At 37.2% G+C, this 19647-nt stretch overlaps 1 protein-coding gene across 8 annotated transcripts in view; it reads right to left on the reverse strand.

Annotated features, from left to right (window-relative positions):
• HUWE1 (HECT, UBA and WWE domain containing E3 ubiquitin protein ligase 1) overlaps positions 1-19647 on the reverse strand; it is a 106086-nt gene that overhangs the window by 21130 nt on the left and 65309 nt on the right. For all 8 annotated transcript variants that reach the window (XM_068362873.1, XM_068362872.1, XM_068362870.1 and 5 more), the window contains exons 39-48: positions 15954-16083; positions 10757-10883; positions 7478-7630; positions 6445-7303; positions 5213-5377; positions 4664-4895; positions 3641-3894; positions 1892-2054; positions 1376-1743; positions 400-997 (exon numbers count right to left, since the gene is read on the reverse strand). In XM_068362873.1, the coding sequence (XP_068218974.1) occupies positions 400-997; positions 1376-1743; positions 1892-2054; positions 3641-3894; positions 4664-4895; positions 5213-5377; positions 6445-7303; positions 7478-7630; positions 10757-10883; positions 15954-16083 (3049 nt within the window). The remainder of the gene's footprint in view (positions 1-399; positions 998-1375; positions 1744-1891; positions 2055-3640; positions 3895-4663; positions 4896-5212; positions 5378-6444; positions 7304-7477; positions 7631-10756; positions 10884-15953; positions 16084-19647) is intronic.

Consider the following 19647-nt stretch of genomic DNA (forward strand, 5'->3'; position numbering starts at 1 on the left):
GGATTGAGAAGAGAATTGAATGGAATTTAGTACTGTACTCCATTAGTGTTAAGTGATATGTAGTGTGTTATTTGTGGTGTTTGGCAGAATCGAAGGCAGTATTTGGTTAGTTGGGAGAGCAAAAACTTCATGCTCTTTTCCGCTCTTCGTGGGGTGTTCGTTACCTAATTCCTCGATGACAGAGGGGCAGACTACATTACAATATTTTTGGTGGTAAATTGACAAACCAGATAAATTATACAGGAAAACCTAAATTATGATAGGATGTTAAAAATGTCCGATACTGACATAGTAAGAAACGCATAACTGCTCTGATATCAAGGACGGCAAAACCATAAATAAAAGCAATATATACTACAATCAATAATGAATAAGAAAAAGCAAAGACAAATAGCTTACCTGTATTGCTAATTTTAGAAGATGTTCCAAAGTACTTGAATTTTCACTGGCTTGCTGAGCAGCAGCAGTTTGTTGAGGTGTAGCAGCAGCAGTTGTACCCGTAGTAACACTGGCACCACCAGTAATAGCCAACTGAACGGATGCCAGTGGAACCGACGTGCTCGATGCATTACTTTCCGAGGTTTCTGGTAGCCCTAAGGATATAAGTGCTAAAAGCCTGAGTAGTCTATCAGTTAGGAGTGAAGATCTACGCACAACCGGATGTGCCAACTGCTGTATGAGCTGGCCGAGAGCGGACGCTTCTAAACTTGCAATTTTCTGTTCTTCTTCATTGTTTCCACTTGCACTAGAGTGAGTCCTCGGTAAACCCTTACCTTTACGAGATACGCTAATAGAGTCTAATTTAACTAACAATTCCCAGAAGTCTGTGGGTTCACTACTTTGACTTTTAGTTTTGCTCACAGCACCAGTGGTATTTCCACTACTACAATTATTAGATTTTTTACTATCACTTTTCTCTTCAGAGTCCTTCCCCTGATACGGTAAAAAGTGTCCCGGAAAACTCTTGGCCAGCGAGATCAATGTGTCTAACGTGTGTCTTGAAGGGAGAAAAAACAAGAAAACGTATAAGCTTCAATAGAGTAAGCCAGCTCAAAAACCTGTTATTCAGACAAAATAATATTTACAACTAAAAATAGTGTTCTGTTGTAATTGTCAGGCTAAAAAATTTACAACCTATCTTGAACAAAAAATTAATCTTTTAAGGGTTGAAGAATGTCACATTTACAGCACTTGGAAAGGAATTAATATTAAACTAATGTACTTTAAATAAATAGTCCTTAATATAAACTTTGGGTAATGGCAACAATGCTTATATTTAAATTAAAGTGTCTTCTTATATCTTTAAATTGTATAAAAACGAAATTTAACAATAAAAGACTTATTACTTTAAAAACTCAAAAAGAGTAATATTCACCTGCACACTAATGGAGAGGCCTGAGGATGAATATGAACAGAAGTGGTTAGCGCTGCCGACGATGTGCGTTTCCCCGTCGGCTGCGTGCGCTGAATTTGAAAAATACTAGCACGGCAACCTAATGCAGCATCCATACTCATGCTTAACCAAGATGGGGCTGCTGGGGAACGGGCTTCACTGCGCCAAACGGGTGTCGACATTACAGGGGGCTCAAATCTCGAGCTCCCACTGCCTTTTTTACTGCCGCCTTTGCCGCTCGGCTCTGGAGTGACTGGCATCACAGGAGTGGGTGGTTCACTACTGGTTCCCATCCCAAGGCTAGCACTTAGGTTTTGATCACCACAACGCTCCAAGATGGAAAGTAAAGCCTTTATGGTTGAGGGAAGAAAAACAATGGGTAAATATATCAAAAAAATATATGCTTAAGTGATTATTTTGATTTTATATAAATTCAATTAAAGTTACTTTTGTAAATACAGATTTACAATCAAATAAATGAAAAAGCTTTAAGTTTACCTTAATAACCCAATCCCTTGTGGGGGCATGGTGACAGAGGTAACGGAGAACTCTATGCAATCGACCCGTATTTAATTTTGGCTCGTCAACAAAGAGTAAAACTAAAAGACAGGTCAGAGCCTCATGGTCGAGCAGTGGACGGCCTCGAGGCTTGGTACTACTCCTGTCAATCAATCAGAACATTTTGTATTCCATAGATGTTACAATTGTACAAGTGATAAAAATAATTTAAACATTACTGTTGTAGATTTAAAAATTATTTATCCTACAAAAAAATTAAAAAAATCAACTGCTTCTTAATACCCACATTCCTCAAGACTTTTTAAGTTTTTATGGTAGTGTGTGGTTTTCTTTCTTAATACATTTAGCCCTTTCCCCATCCTAGCAGTTTAATAAGAATGCTAGCATTAAAAAGAAGAGAGAATTCTTCAATGTAACTTTGAACAAACCTGTTCTCCTATTTACTAGTAACCTATCTGAAGTGTTGCATTTGTTTGCAGATTATCTCAAATATATTCTTTATATTTTTCTAACCAAAAAAAAAAAAAAATCCTATTTTGTGGATATGTTCACTTAGTAAAAGTAACTTATTTGACTTGTTCCATTTCAAAACTGTTTAGTTAAAATTACAAAATGTTTACTTCAAAAGAGATTTTATACTAATGGAATGCGTAATGTTTAAGGTTTGCAAAATCTACACAATGATTTGTAGACTGAGTTAAAATTGCAAAATGAAATATATATTTTTTTTAATTAAGTTTTTTAACCCCTTCGCTATGAGGCAGTGGTCTTCGCACGAGAGAGAGAGAGAGAGAGAGAGAGAGAGAGAGAGAGAGAGAGAGAGAGAGAGAGAGAGAGAGAGAGAGAGAGAGAGAGAGAGAGCTGACATAAGACTTTTTATATTTATATATGAAATATATGTTAAGATGTTACTGTTTTAAAAATATTCTATTTAATTGTTCATTATTTCTCGTATCTTTTATCTATTTCCTTTCCTAGCTGGGCTATTTTTCCTGTTGGAGTCCTTGGGTTTATACTAACTTTCTCAACTAAGGTTGTAAGCTTAGCTATTAGTAGTAGTAACAATAATAATCATAATAATAATAATTTGTGTACATAATAAATTTAGTGCACTAGACATAGGGTTTGTTTTTTCTTATGTCATTCCACCTTGCGTGTGCCTGTCATAATGAATTAGACAATACCTGTTTACAGCATTTCACTAACTTAATACAGACAGTGAATGTAAGATCATGGAGAGAAAAACACCCACCCACCAACAGACTAACATAGGTCTTACACAACCAGAAATAACAGCTAGAATCCCAAAGACTTGGTTGGTTGGCTGAAGAAAGTAGGAGGGGGGGAGGAGCTGATATCAGGGAGAGGAGATATTTTAGTGATGTTTCCTGTGTGTGTGTGTGTGGGGGGGGGGGGGGGAAGAGCTGATATCAGGGAGGGGAGATATTTTAGTGAAATTTCCCGTGTGAAATATGACCATGTGTGCTATACTCTTTCATAAGATATAAAGTCATGAGTAATTCTACTCTTTCATAAGATATAAAGTCATGAGTAATTCTAACTTTCTGTTTTATATTTGTAAATGACCTATCTAGAAGTCACGGTCTATCACCAGGCAAGTTTTTGATTTATAACAACGTCATCGTAGCGAAAGGGTGAAAAATATGTTCTTAATGATAAAATTTCACTTACAAGTACATGTACACAAAACATTATGGCCAAACTTACGTCGTGGTGACTTGTTGGCCACTCGAGGATGGCCGAAGGTTCCAACTAGTAGACCAACTTGAAGAATGCATAAGGCGAGAGCCTATACGAGCTGTATTACGAAGAATGGAAGAGAGGGACGTGCCAGATCGACTGAACATGTGATCATGAACATGTCTGTTTCGTTCTTCACGCTGCCTTCGGAGTGTTTGGGCTTCTTGTGCTAACTCAGGAGGAAGAGCTGCAAATTGAGAGTCCTCCAAGTCTGCTAGTATCTAAAAAAATAAAAAAATTGCACCAAATTATTTACATCAACATTGTTCCAAACGAATAAAAATATATCCACTAATTCCTTCCATTATATCATGTCCCCTGAAAGATAACTTCTCCAATTGTCAGTGCATGTATTGTACAGAAATTTGCAACTAATCATGAAGTATGTACGATTGCCCTTGATGTTAAGGATGCTTTTGAAAGTAAACTTTGAGGGTTTGACAATTTTAATTTCTTTCTTGCAAAATTTGTTCAATATGCAGGTAAATTTAAAAATTTACATTTCCTTGATCTTCGTCACCAATGCTCAGCCATATCTTGACATTTACAGTACACCACCATCAGAAGAAACTATTACTGTGTATTATTCATGTCTATCAGTTAACCCTTTTACCCCCAGGCTATTTGGAAATTTCCAACCCTTAACCCCCAAGGGGTTATTTTTTTCCCAGCACATTTTGCAGTATATTTTTTTTTTTAAATTGCTCTAAAAGCCTTAATTTTTGTCATAGAGAGGTCAGGTTGGTCTCATTCTCTTGGAAAATGCCTGAATTTTCTCAAAAATTTATCAAATATATGAAAAAAAAAATTTTAAAGCATTTTTTTCCAAGGACGTACCGGTACGTCCATGGGGGTAAAGGGATGGCTTTTGTGAAACGTACCAGTACGTCCTTTGGGGGTAAAAGGGTTAACATGTTATCTTACTCATGGTTATCAGTCAAACATGTCATCATATTGTTCAGAAACTAAATATTTTGTTACTTTACTTACAGTCTGCCTCAAGGAAGGTGGCAAGGTTTGCAAAAATGAGACAGGATCCATAGGATCATCCGGATTTGCACGTGCAGCCTGTTGTCTCTGCTGCTCTAACCGCTGCTGGGCTAAGACTTCTTCCTGAATATTAGGGGGCAAAGCTGCCAGGAACTCTGGATTTACCTCGCTCACGTTGCCACTATTACTTTCCCGAGTGTTCTCCGTTGCTCGCTGTCTTACTCTTTGTAATCTGGAATTACAGTTTACAATATTAAAACATTACAAAAACTCTAAAAACAACAAATTGCATAACAAAAAACATCATAAATTGCTTGACATTACTATATATACATACATACATATACCAAGGCACTTCCCCCAATTTTGGGAGGTAGCCAACATCAACAAATGAAACAAAACAAAAAAGGGGACCTCTACTCTCTACGTTCCTCCAGCCTAACAAGGGACTCAACCGAGTTCAGCTGGTACTGCTAGGGTGCTATAGCCAAGCCTCCCACATTACTATATATAATAGAGTGAGACATCAAACAATCTATTCTTATTTACCTAAGCTGTTCCGCTATAACTTCCTGCCTCATGTCTTCAGGCAATGCAGCTAGAAAACTGGGATCAACACCTTCAGGAATTTCAATGTCACCCAATATTGCAGAGTAGTCAGGACGAATGGCAACTGAACCAGATGGACCAGCTTCGCTGCCTTCTTGATTCCCTCTGAAAATAATGAAGAGGTTTACAGTATAAGAAAACTGTTTAAAAATATTCCTTGGTCCCATAATTACACTGATTCATATAATAGGCGCCTCTAGGTGAATTCTCTAGCTTTGCATACATACAAAATATCATATTAATGCTGTAAATGTCTAGGATATCCTTCCTTAACCATACACTATAGTAATATAACTAATAACAGTAATTTTTCTAGATATTCAAGACCTTGGAGTAAAGTAAAAATGGACTGCTAAGAGGAAAAAATAATCTTTTAGTCACTATGTTGCAGAAGGCAAACATAGTCCAAAAGAAGGTATAGCTAAATGTGACTTGCAAGATATAGTTCAAAAATTTTATTCAGTTAAGATCAGGACTAATTTCTTTACTTTAACTTTTTCATTTTGAGAATTAATCCATTTAATGTAATGAATGGAGACTAAAAATACCACTAACCAGCTAGGGTATAGCCAATAAATACCATTTGATGTCCTCCTTGATATTAACAAAATACATTAATTTGCATACTTTCTAAATTTCTTATATAGAGATCTTATTTTTAAGAGTAAAATCTTGCTCAGATATAAAAGTAATACAAATGGACTAGTAGAACCTGACAAATTAACTCGTGCACTTCCTTGAACATAAACAAAAATACTTGCGCAATTAGGTAACTGTTCCCAGTTTAGATTATGATAAAGAGCTTTCTTCATAAAAAAAAAAAAAAAAAAAAAAAAAAAACTGTATATTAGTAAAATTCAGGGAATGCCTTTCTTGACAAAACCTTTCCCACTTTTTATATAAAAAAAGACAGAGCATAAGATGCAGTAAAAATTACTGAATCTGAATTAAGCCTCAACAATTGCACTTTTATCTTCATTGTGTTTCTAAGTACCCGCACTACCTAAAATCAAAACAACATATCTTGCAACATAAAGCTTGATAAAAATATGGTTACTCTACAAATTGCTATAGGTCAACAACGAAAAAATTGAATTTTCCATGATAAAAAATATTAACACCTAAGATTTTCTAATTACATAAATCAAAATACATAAACTGAATAAACTTACTCTTCCTGTGCTCCTTCCTGGCTAGTTACAATCCTTCTTGCAACTGTTGTCATTACAAGTTCTGGTGCAACAGTCATGGGCTGATCCCCAGATGGATCTTGCTGCATATTAACATTGCTGGGGTCTTCCCATGCTTCTCTTGGCACAGCTTGAGGTAGCGGAGGAGGAGTTGCTATGGTTTCTCCAGACAGGGCAAATAAAACTGGAGACCGGCTGCGATATTCTGGTGGACTGACAGACATGGGTGTTTCTTCCTGTGCTGATATACTCTCAACACTATCTTGAGCTAAAGGAGTCGAGACCATTGCTGGTAAAGGTGAAGCAGCAACCATCTCTGTATCCGTAACAGCCATTGATGATGGAGTTTCATTTTCCATTGTTGTTACACTTGTTGGGGGTATCAGAGGTGGCATTCCTGCAGAGGCAAAGCTTGGGGATGGAAGAGGGGGTAACGCACTTACTGACGATGTCGTTTGGGTTGGAGTGCTGGGAGCTGATGGAACTCCTCCTGCCACTAATGTCGTGCCTGTGGTAATAGGAGTGGAAGAGACTGGGGGTTCTTGAATAGGTAGAGATGATGCACTTAGGGACACAGGAGAGACAAGAGTTGGCGCACTGCTTGACACTGGGGAAAGTAGGGTTAACAACCCAGAGAAGCTTGGAGTTGTCGTGGTTGACAAATGACCCGACGAAGACACTAGGACAGACTCAACAATCGACTCCGCAATTGATGCAGTGCTCAATATTGCAGCAGCATCCTGGCCAACAGCTTCTGAACTTGGTGCTTCCAGTTCAGAACTTGGTGCCTGAGCCGAGGTTGGTTGATTTGTATCTGTCGCTTCTCCCATCTCAGGATCTCCTGCACAATGAGAACAGTTGTTTTACGGTGAAATATCAAAATAAAATATACATATTTAATATAATGATTTGAACAGATAGACAAATATACATATTCAATAAGCAAATCAGAAACTTGTATAATCCATGATTTTCTTATACTATAAAAACTGCTGGTAAATTAATTTTTCATTACCACTTTGCAGGAGGACAAGAGGACCCTGAGAACTTTCATTTGATACCGGTGGTGGTGGTTTATTTGCCTCTTGTTCTTTCTTCTTTTTGTCTCGCTCACTTTGTTCTGCATCTCTGTACTTTTCAAGTACTGCCATAAGAGCTGGTTTGACAACTGCAAAAGATCATTTTTATGAGAATTGAAGTTAATTATTGAATAAACTCTTGTAAATTTAAAGAATCATTAATAGATCTAAAGACCCATCAATAAATTGAAAGACCCATCAATATATTTAAAGATACATTTATAAATTTGAAGACCCATCAATAAATTTAAAGAATCATTAATAAATTTAAAGACCCATCAATGAATTGAAAGACCCACATAGATTTAAAGATCCATTTATAAATTTGAAGATCCATCAATAAATTTAAAGACCCCTCAATAAATTTAAAGCCCCCTCAATAAATTCAAAGACCCATCAATGAATTGAAAGAACCATCAATAATTAATAGTTAATTATTGAATAAACTCGTGTAAGCGACCATTAAAAATTTACAGCTAAATATCTATATATGCATAAACACACATTTGTGAAAGATTGCAGTTTCAAAGTATGCCTCTCCGGTACCCTACTCATCAAGGTATGACTACTACTACTTCCCTTAACAGAGGGATAGGAAGAGACCAAGTTATATGCCTGGCAATACTACTTTGCATGACTGGAGAAAAAAAAAAAAAAACATAATAGCCAGATACTTGCTCTTTATTACTACTCAAAAGTTTCTTAGCATTAAAAAATACAGATCTACAAACTCCTATATCTTGGAAATTTTGAGACAATACAGTACAGTGAAAAAATTCACTGGACTCTAAAGAACACTTCAATTTGTGATTTAATTTTATCTAAACTTTCAGCCAATTATTTTCATAGAAACAAGTAACTCGAATTTTCTGTCATAAACCTAAAGAAATCAGGAATTATAATGTATATGGAAAAAACAAGGATTTGAACTGATCCAGAATGAAGCAACTGTAATGTCTCAAAGGATTAAAAAAAAAATATGAATCAGGAAAATAAAAAGAAAATTTCAACTCCTGACACAAAAGGCAAGAAATCAGATAAAAAAAAACCTACATAAAGAAAAAATTGGTGATTTCCCCTGGACAAAAGTCTAAAGAGGAGACTAGATTGGATTCAAATGCAACCTGAATTAAAATTTTCTTTGAAATATACAACAAAATTATTTCCAATAGTTTAGAAATGAAACCATAAAGGGGACAGACAATTATATTAGGAGCAAAGAATTCTCCCTTGTACGAAATACCCGTGATCCAATGGTGGAAATACTTCAATATAATGCTTTCGTAACATTAAAAAAAATAAGGTCACAAAAAAATAACAGTTCTTTAAAGATGAAAATAACCTTTGTAATATCTAAAACTATAATATCCATATCCATATCTATATTATTTCAGTTTCTAAGAATCACGTATTGTTCATCTTGAAATGAAAAAGCACGTATGTGATGAAAAATATAAATCTTAAAAGATCTGTGCAAATCCTTTGTTCCTTCTATAAAAGATGCAGCCGAGGAATATATCTTTGGTAAACATGCCGTTCTCATCTTAATTTCTTCTTCTTCAGAAGACTACTAAAATCATAACCACTGCGAGTGGCGAGAATTAAGAGAAAGGAACCCTCCAGTCGTTAAAAGTTTAGTTGTTTGCCATTAATTGATTTACTGTTCTATTTCAAGTTGATTATGAGAAATTAATATGTCCCATAAAATTCTATTTTCTATTATAATTATCCAGTTTTTGCTTTCATGAAATCTTTTACCATACGCAGAAACTCTTGAATCCAAACAAGGAAATAAAACACTTTGATGCTACATCATTCCCAATTAAGTCAAGAACTGAGAACGAATTCAAATTTACTTCTTGAAACTGACTACCATTCTACCAATAAACTTTCTACTGCCATTTCCAAATTGTATTTTGCTTAAGAGGGAATAAGGATAGACCACTTGAAATTTATGAATATTTCTACCTTTTTCAAAATTAGCACTTTGTCTTAGAAAGGGGTCCTAAACCGATGTTGAAATCTATCCAATCTTCCAAATATAATAGCACCTATATTCTTAAGAGATACTCTTTCTCTGACACAGTTGGAACCCGAAGGGACTGCTTAAATAGACCAGTTCCCAACTGTTCCAGTAATCTGAGCAACTTAACTTGCTGATCCCATATCCTTTCCACCGAATCGTTCGAAATAAGCCACTCATTTAAACTTATGCCAATAAACTATCTTTCTATATATACCAAGGCATTTCCCTCAATTTTGGGAGGTAGCCTACATAAAAAATATGAAAGGTATATATGGTTTGGTTACCTTTACCATCAGTGATCATACCGAGGCCTGGGCTAACCTACCAATAAAGACACTTGGAATTTAAGGTGTAATTTTCATATCGGTTATAGAAGAGGACCCCAATTTTCAGGGGTGAATTTTAGGATTTAAGCGTCATCTTATACGCGGAAATATAAGGTACCACAAATTGTTAACATTCGACTGTTTTGTACTTATTAAACATTTTATTTCCTACTCCTGAGAACCTTAATCCTTTCCAACTTCATTTGTTACCCCATAGGTGGGTACCACTAACAGAATACCTTGGAAGGTACATTACGAATAGTACAAAATACTCCTTAAAAAGTCCCTTTTGGACCATCTGCTCTGTTTTCTGCTTTTGACTTTCATCAATTTACTATGGTCAAAGTCTTTCTACTTGACTGTCAAAATTATTCAGTTAAAATTTTAATTTTCACCTTTCATATATATACCAAAAAAAAAATAAATTGAGCTCTTCAGGCTCTAAAAATGTGACCGGATCATCAAAATAGTTTTACTACATTATAATATGAGCCTTCAAATGAAAATGAATAAATTTTAGCTATACACTATGAAAGTTCAATCTTTTTTTCAAAGTAGATATGCCTCTACTCTAAGAAAAAAATATTTTCAGGTAATGAAAAAAGAAAAAAATTCCAGGTAATATATCAGAAGTTCAATTTGGCTTCTTACCCTTCTAGTACTTGCCACATAATCAAGTGTACCAATGTTTGTGTATCTAAGTTATTTTGTTTAACTTCTAAATCTTGGCCCTTTACTATATACAATCCACATCAATCACTCCACCAATAGCTCTTCACAAACAATATTTGCAACTCTGAGCATTCATATCTTGAATAAATCAAAATGTCATATACACAGGTCAAAAACGAAAACTATCTTACCTGTGACAGCATCATGCATAGAATCTGCCTCTAAAACCCGCGTTTCTTCAGTCCACCTAGAAAGAGCATTGGGTACACTTGCCAAAGATGCTGACGACCCTCCATTGTTCATCATGTTACCATGATCCTGAAAATTTTAAATCCAGCATAAATATTATAATGTAACATATAAAACATTTTTTCATACAAAACAATGAATCTTAAACTACAATGAATCCCAGTTGTACAAAGCTATACTGATCCAGATCTAGGATCCTTTACTATGTATACCCTAACCAACTATGATGCTTGAACTGCTAATCATTAATTAGATGACTGCGGAGGTAGCAGCAGTAGGGGATTCAGCATTATGAAGCTTCATCTGTGGTGGATAATGTGGGAGGGTGGGCTGTGGCACCCTAGCAGTACCAGCTGAACTCGGTTGAGTCCCTTGTTAGGCTGGAGGAACGTAGAGAGTAGAGGTCCCCTTTTTGTTTTTGTTTCATTTGTTGATGTCGGCTACCCCCCAAAATTGGAGGAAGTGCCTTGGTATATGTATGTATGTATATTTGTTAATTACTAATTTATTAATCATATATTGCCTTCATCACAATCCTCCCTTACCACTCAGAGCAGCTAGCGAGAGAAGATATGTGGAGTCAGTCACATGCCTAGTCAACACTAGAGCAGTAGTTTGTACTACCACAGAGAACGCAACAAAAGTAAAATACCAATCACAACCAATGTACGGCATATGATTTATACACGCTCATACACTGTAATGCTATTGCTTTTTTTTATCTCTTGCTCTCCCCTGCACTAATAGAAAAATCTGTTTGAACTCACTATTGTATTTGTGGAATTTTTTTTTGTCATTGTTCCCCTCAATTGAAGTGAATATTAAACCAAGCACTGGGGCATCAAAGGCCATTCAGCACTATATAATGTAAATTAATCAATCACAGCTTTACACTCACACCTAAGGTAGTAGGTTGGCCAGGGCACTAGCCACCTGTTGAGACTACTTCTAGTGTGTTATTGGGTCCTTTGACTGGCCAGACAGTACTACATTGGATTATGCTCTCTAGTTACAGCTCATTTTCCCTTTGCCTACACAAACACTGAATAGGCTGGCCTATTCTTTACCTATTCTCCTCTGTCCTCATACACCTGACAACACTGAGATTACCAAACTATTCTCCTTAGCTCAAGGGTTAATTAATGCACTGTAATTAGTCAGTGGCTACTTTCCTCTTGGTAAGGGTAGAAGAGATTCTTTAGCTATGGTAAGCAGCTCTTCTAGGACACTTCAAAATCAAACTATTGTTCTTGTCTTGGACAGTGCCATAGCCACTGTACATTTGTATATGTATTTTTTATATGGAAACAAGAGCTTAAAATATCCAAAAATTATAAAATAATAACTGTTTGATAAAAAAAAAATGTACTTGTCTATGAACTATAGTTACCAGTTTAGAGTAAGAATTTATTTTAATAAACAATGTAATTTAAAAATACCAAATTCTCCGTAATCTGTATTTTTCCTAGCATACTTACCACGGACTACTCTCTCAGGAGTTACTCTTTAGTTTAAACTTGCGACCAGAAAATTTTTCCCCCAATCAGGAGACTATTCCAGGCGAGAGACATCAAAGCCTCAGGCCGGTAACATGGCCCAAGGTATGTTCCCTGCGCAAAGCGACCTTCCATTGTCTTTGACCCACAATGCACCAAGGAGAAGGCCGTGTCAGGCCTGGTAAGGACAGGGCAAAGGTCGTCATTCGTACTCGATCCAGGTGCCAGCTACTTCCGAGAATCAGCGGGGTAAGTAGGGTGGGACATACCTTCGAGAGTAGTCCGTGGTAAGTATGCTAGGAAAAACACAAAATACTGAGAATTTGGTATTTGTTCCGATGCATTGTAACCACGGACGACTCTCCCAGGAGACTTAGGCTTAGGTGGTGGGAACTAAAATGAGGAAGGGCCGGAAGACAAGGTGATATGGAAGGCCTGTTCGGGGAAAAAATTCAAGAAACCTGCAATAACACTCACCCAAGTTGGGGGACATCCATCGGTGTAGAACGGTCATACGTGCCATGTAGCAGGAGAGGGGGGTATTGAACTCACCGCGTCTCCCACCACGGATGTTAACACTGTGTGCAAGGCGTGGCATTAAATCCTTTGTTGTGCCACCACGACGGGGCCGAGTCTGTACTCATCGTGAGACACTTAAGGAGCACTCTTTCAGGTAATGGGAAGTGAAGATGTTCGGTTTCTTCCACACACCTGCTTTAAGAACCTGTGTCACTGATATATTCTTTGAAAAGGCCATCGATGTACTGATGGACCTGATATCAAGGGGCCTGGCAGACGAGGGCGCCGGCCTGCTCTTCGCTACATATTACCTCCCTTCTTTTAAAGTCTTCCTCACTTTGCCCGTGGAGACAAACAGGTGTTTCATGGTGGGCCTCAAGCAGGACGTCTATGCCAGGTATTTTCGGAGTCCTAACCGGACACAGCAGAAGATCGTCCGAGTCATCTGACTTAGGAATGGCTGGGATCACCACCTCTGAGAACCTCAGATCTGAGACAGCTGGGTTCTGGGTCTTGGCTACGAAAGAAGGCAAAAAGGTTAGGATTGTCTCCTTCCAGATGAAATGACTAATGCTGGCTGCCAGCCTGAGCAATTCGTCCACCTTTTTGGAAGAGGCCAGGGTGAGGAGGAACAGTTTTCAGGGTCAATTCTCTGTCCAGGCCCTGCAGCAAGAGGACATCCCACTCCGGAGCCTTCAAGGAGTGAGGAGGGCAGGACTGCTCAAAACTCTTGATAAGCATGGACAGTTCCTGGAACCACCCAGGTCTATTCCTTTCAACCACGCAATCTGTCCCAATGCAGCTCTGACCCCTTTGATGGATGGCACTGATATGCTCCTATCTAGGCGTACATGAATCAAGTAATCTGCTATTGTCGGGATGGAGGCTCCTACGGGCTTACGGTCGTTCTTCCGGCACCACTTGTAGAACTCTAGCCATTTAGCCCTCGAGGAGGAGCGGAGGCAGCCCGTCATCTGGGAGGTCGCCCTTGGGGAGAATCCTTCCTTCGTCAGGAGGCGCTTCATAACCTCCACGCGTGAAGGGATAGGTTTCCGAGCCCCTCATAAAACTTCAGAAAGTGAGGCTGCCTGAGAAGACCTCTGATGGGAAGGGCCCACAGCTGGGCCACTGCTAGGTCTCATAGGTCGGGGAACCACTCCTTTTCCGGCCACCAGGGGGCAATTAGTGTCAAATGAGCCCCTTTGAAGGTCCTTAGTCTGTTTAGGGTCTGCCTCAGGAGCCTGAACGGAGGGAAGGCGTGGGAATCCAGGCCGTCCCACGGATGTTGAAAGGCGTCTTCCATGACTGCTGTTAGATCCAGGACTGGGGAGCAAAACACTGGTAGTTTGGCGTTCAGCCTGGTTGCAAAGAGGTCCAGGGAGGGAGACCCCCACCTTGCTACTTCTAGATGGAGGGACCAATCGGTGCCTAGGACTTGGCCTCTCCTGCTCAAGCCGTCCGCCACCGCGTTTCTTTTTCTCGGAATGAATCTCACTGTCAGGGTAGTCCTATTTCCCTTGGCAAAGGTTAGAATCTCCTCCGTCAGGTCCCGCAGAAGACGGGACCTCAGACCGCCCTGTTTCTTGATATAGGCGACCATCGTGGAGTTGTCCGGCATTAGTGAGATTTTTCAGCAGGTGACTTCGTCTGCCAGGGACAGTAGGGCCCTCTACGCTGCCAAGAGTTCTAGCTCGTTTATGTGGAGGGTCTTCTCCTCCTCGCTCCACAGATCCGATACAGTTGTCCAGCAGGTGGGCTTCCCAGCCCTCCTTGGACGCGTCCGTGAATAGTAGTACTTCTGGAGGAGTTTCTAGTAGGGATACCCCTGCCAGTGTATTCTTGTCCAGCCACCACTGAAGAGCCTCCCTGGATGCCTGCGATGGGGGGAGCTCCTTTGGTCGATCCCTGGTCTGATGAGATAATCTTTTCAAGTCCCACTGGATTGGGCATAGTCATATCTTGCCCAGAGGGAGAAGCTTTTCCAAAGACACCAGGTGCCCCACAAGCGATGTAGCGATGGCGACATCGACGGAAGGGAAAGAATTACAGAAAAACAGCTCGACGAAGGTCTCGAACCACTCTTTCTTCGAGGAAGAAAGTTCCTTTTTTTGCTTTCTTTTTCTTCTTCGTGGCCATAAGAGCCCATCGAGTTTCAGACCACTCAATACACTCACTATACGTATCGCTCCGAGTACAGGTACGACCGCGACACGAGATATACAGTAAATGGGGATCAATTTCAAAATGTGAAAGGAAAGCCGAACATGCTTTACCATTCACACCCGGACAACGACATTGGACACAAGTGTTATCCATCTCAACACAAATACTTAGCACACACACAAGTTGAAAACACGAACCCAGGTCACAGTTTTAAGTCACGAGCGAAAACTATAGGTCTTCACTGGGCAACAACTAGAGTACAAATGGTGACTGCCCTGTCCTTATCAGGCCTAACACGGCTTTCTTCTTGGTGCATTGTGGGTCAAAGACATTGGAAGGTTGCTTTGTGCAGGGAACCTACCCTGGGGCATATTACCGGCCTGAGGCTTTGATATGTCTAACCTGGAATGGAGTCCTAGTTGGGGGAAAAATTTTCTGGTCGCAAGTTTAAACTAAAGAGTAACTCCTGAGAGAGTAGCCCGAGGTTACAATGCATCGGAACAAATAAAACTTCCCCCATTGCAATTGCAAAACCATGAAAGGTGTCAAAACTTTATTGGTGCATGATTATTGGTTTAGACACGGTATTCTATTTTCTATAAGGCATAAAATTTTATATTATCTTTCCAAGCTTCATCCTATAATTGGCCTCAAAACTCTCTAGGGCGCTCCAGAGGATTTAGTAATGTTGTCAGGAAACTTTTAACTTTAGCAAGTTAAATGATAAATCCCTAAAAAAATTTTTGTCAATCATGATTTCAAAGTAAAGGTTATGAGAAAAACTAGATGCATTCACAGCATGGTGAAGTTGTTACAAAATAATTTCCGTACTGAAGAAAACCCAATAATTTTTCCATTGACAAACTATTTTCATTACCAAATCAGATTACATTTCTAAGACATGTGCAACAATGGATACAAAATCCTTAGCAAGCATTACTACACAACAATAACCGCTTACCTGCATATCAATAAACTCGTCTGGATCTGGTGGCATCAGTCTAACATCAGGATTAGTGAAAAGTACTTGGTTGGCTTCCCGTAGATTTGAAGTCAATTGGAGTACATCTCTATGACTAGGACCAAGTAACCTATAAAATGAACAAATATAAAACATGAAATCTTTAAGTAAATAACTACTTTAATACATGATAAAATTAAACCACAAAGGTATCCTATGTATGACTATATTGTACTGACCATGATGTGGTATTTCAATAGCTGAACAAGGACATTATTAGAAAGAGAATTTAAATAAAATCCTACTTTAATTCTTGCCGAAAATAGCTCAGGCCTGAGTATGGGAACTGCTTTTGGAATATGTATTTTATCTCAAACACTATATCCCAGAGAACAAATGAAGACCCCTAATATTTCTATTATAAAGCTTGTCCTTAGGCAAGACGCTTTAAATGCCAACGCATACTATTCTCTCTTTCACTTCCTAATAAAGGCAAACCTAATTTAACATCAAGTCTTGATAATTTCTTATCCTAAAATATAGTAAAAGTTTAATTCTCAAATACATAATTCAATAGCTTCTAGTAGAGGTGATCATGTACAACTACTGCAAGAAGCAATCCCAATGTTGGATTATTTATATTAGCACTGTACGGTGTTCTTCAAACGATTGGTTATATTTCTGCAATCCTCAACCTCCTTAATGCCTGATATATATATATATATATATATATATATATATATATATATATATATATATATATATATATATATATATATATATATATCTATATATATATATGTACACATACATATATATATAGAGATATATATATATATATATATATATATATATATATATATATATATATATATATATATATATATATATATATATATATAAAACTTAAAATCAAAAGATGTTTTAGTTTTTTTCTTTTATAAACAGCCTCAAATTTACTGTTGATTAAACATACCCCCAAAAAGTTTGCTGAACACACAAATTTACTGTTGATTAAACATACCCCCAAAAAGTTTGCTGAACACACAACTTGGCAACTGAACAGAACTTCCAGAATTCTGTATCTTATATATATACACACTTTCCGAGATAGAAAGAATTGCAGAATTGGCAGTTCACCATTTCCATATACCTAATACTTGAACTTACTAACTGCAACTTTTACAAAAGCAAAGTTATTATGGAGTTTAAAAATCTACATAATTCATAAACTATGTATCAAAGATGCATAAATTTGATGATAATGGCACAGCATAATATTACTTGGTCATGAGATGGGCATGAGGTGGGAGGGGTGTGGGAGGGAGGGAATGCAGCAGGAGCGCTCTTCTAAACCTGACCTGGGGGAGAAAATGCACTGCCTAGACTTTCCCCTGTCATGATTTAAAAGCAAACTAGGATTTCACAGCAACTAGGTAAATTTTTGCCTGAATAAGCCACCAGCTGAAATTTTCTTGCATCTAAAGAAATGAAGACTTGCACGAAAAATTGGGCAAAATTTACAGTCTTTTCTTTCATCATGACACTAACAGAAAAAAATATGAAATCAAAGATTCAACAAAATGTACTCGCCAAGCATAGTTTTCTCAATACTAAATACATTCTAAAAACGGAACCATATTCTACGCAATCTAATGAAAATTTTTACGTATTAATAGAACTGTACTCCTTTAAAGTGCAAAAGGAAACAAATTAAATTCACAAAAACAGAGGTACAGTGAAAAATTGATGTAAAAACAGATTATCTTAAACTTGCCAATTATTATTTCTGAAGCCAATCAATAATGAATAAAAATATAACTACCACGCTATTTTCACTGTTCAACCAATATCTTCCGATCAATTGCTGCAACGAATGCAGTTCTACACTACAGATTGGTCTAAGCATGTGCCAGAAAATTTATGCCTCATAAGTTACTAATGCAACTAGAGTAAAGTCAGCCCTTAAAACTCCTTGGTTTTGACATTCAGGACTTTAATTGTTTACAAGATGGCTTGCAAATTCTATTCCAATAATTTCAGGTATTCACCTGATTAACTGGTATACAACATTAAAAAATTCAATGCATATACAATTGCGTAAGTGATTGCAACAAACTGAAGACAAAAGCACACAAATTCCCTAACTTTAACAATTCTTACTATGATTTCAAGTCCTTGTGTAATGATGGCTGTGAATGCTTTCCCTTCTTTCAGGTTACATACCAATTAATATTATCACTATTGTCTTTTCCCTGAATGATAAACAATTCTAAGTTGCATAAGTAAATATAAGTCTGGGTTATCAAGGGGAGAGCAATAATTCAGATTCTCAATATTTTCTGCTTGTTTACCTAATATTTTTTTTAATATTAAAGCCTGACTGTACGATCATTAAAGTTCCTATGCCTTAAATACTCACAATACGGTACCTTGGTAATTATATAATTATAATATACAGATGATTTTGATATAAAACTACTTGAATTCTAGAAGGAAAAAAACACCCCTTACCAAATTGTCTTGGAAATAACTAGTTTCCCTACTTTTAACAAGTAAAAGAAAGGGCCACACCAATTTCCAGAAGTTCATGCAAGTTAGCAATCAATACCAATAAATGAAAAGATCACCATGGCTATGTTGATAAATCGTTCACAACAACATGAAACCTAATGCAACACCAAAGGGTGATAAAAATCAGATATTCTTAATTTCACCAGAGTAAAATATTCTGAAAAAACACTTCTTTAGGCCATGAGGCATTGGAATGAAAAAGTGAACCTTTATATTAGACTCCAAAAGTAATAATCTTGATTTAAAATATACTTAAATGATAATTATAAAACATTCCAAAAACAGCTACTTCAACATTTCAAAATATAAATTTGTTCAACAGGAATCTCAAGATCTTACTCAAACTGAGGACATACGTCAAGGAACCTAAAATCACTATATACACAACTATGATACTTCAAAATGTGCGCTACATGTCAAAGCATTAGCATATCTCAATAATTATCATACCTTCCACTTGGATGTATAGACTAGCACTGATAATTATACTAATTTAGTCAAATGGACAAAATGAAGTACCCAAGACTAACTATTGCCACTTAGTTCCTATTAGGGTATTTTTCATTTCAAAATTATGCCTTTTTTCAACCCCTGAATTGGATAACAGGAGTGTAATGGAATGTTACATTTCTCCCCCCTCCCAGAATGAATTCAAACAAGCCCGAGAATCAATTGGTGAATTTTACATGCTAATAATTGCTACACATATGCACATTCACACCCGATTTGTCTGCTCTCCCTTTTCGTAGCCTGCAGATGATATATAAAAAAATTACGATGAATATAATGGCTAACTCATGATGGATAGCATTCACATAGCATTCAAGACTAATAAAATACAAGTAAGTGCTATTAATGCTAGGAAAAAAATGTCCAAAGAAAAATACTATTAGACTTAAGTAATGTTACAAGTAAAAAAGTGAAAAATAAAACTAATGTACACGATAACATTACATAATCAAAACCAATAACTGTGCTACAGTTCTATGTCTACCAATATAACCATAAATCATTTTATAAAAATTAGCCTGTGTGTGTACTGTACAATTAACCTAAATATTAAAAATCAAAAGGAGTGAGTGTCTTATAAAGCAAGGATGCTAGTATGATTTAAGTTGAT

Source organism: Palaemon carinicauda, chromosome 39 (assembly GCF_036898095.1).
Source record: "Palaemon carinicauda isolate YSFRI2023 chromosome 39, ASM3689809v2, whole genome shotgun sequence".
Classification (NCBI taxonomy): Eukaryota; Metazoa; Arthropoda; class Malacostraca; order Decapoda; family Palaemonidae; genus Palaemon; species Palaemon carinicauda.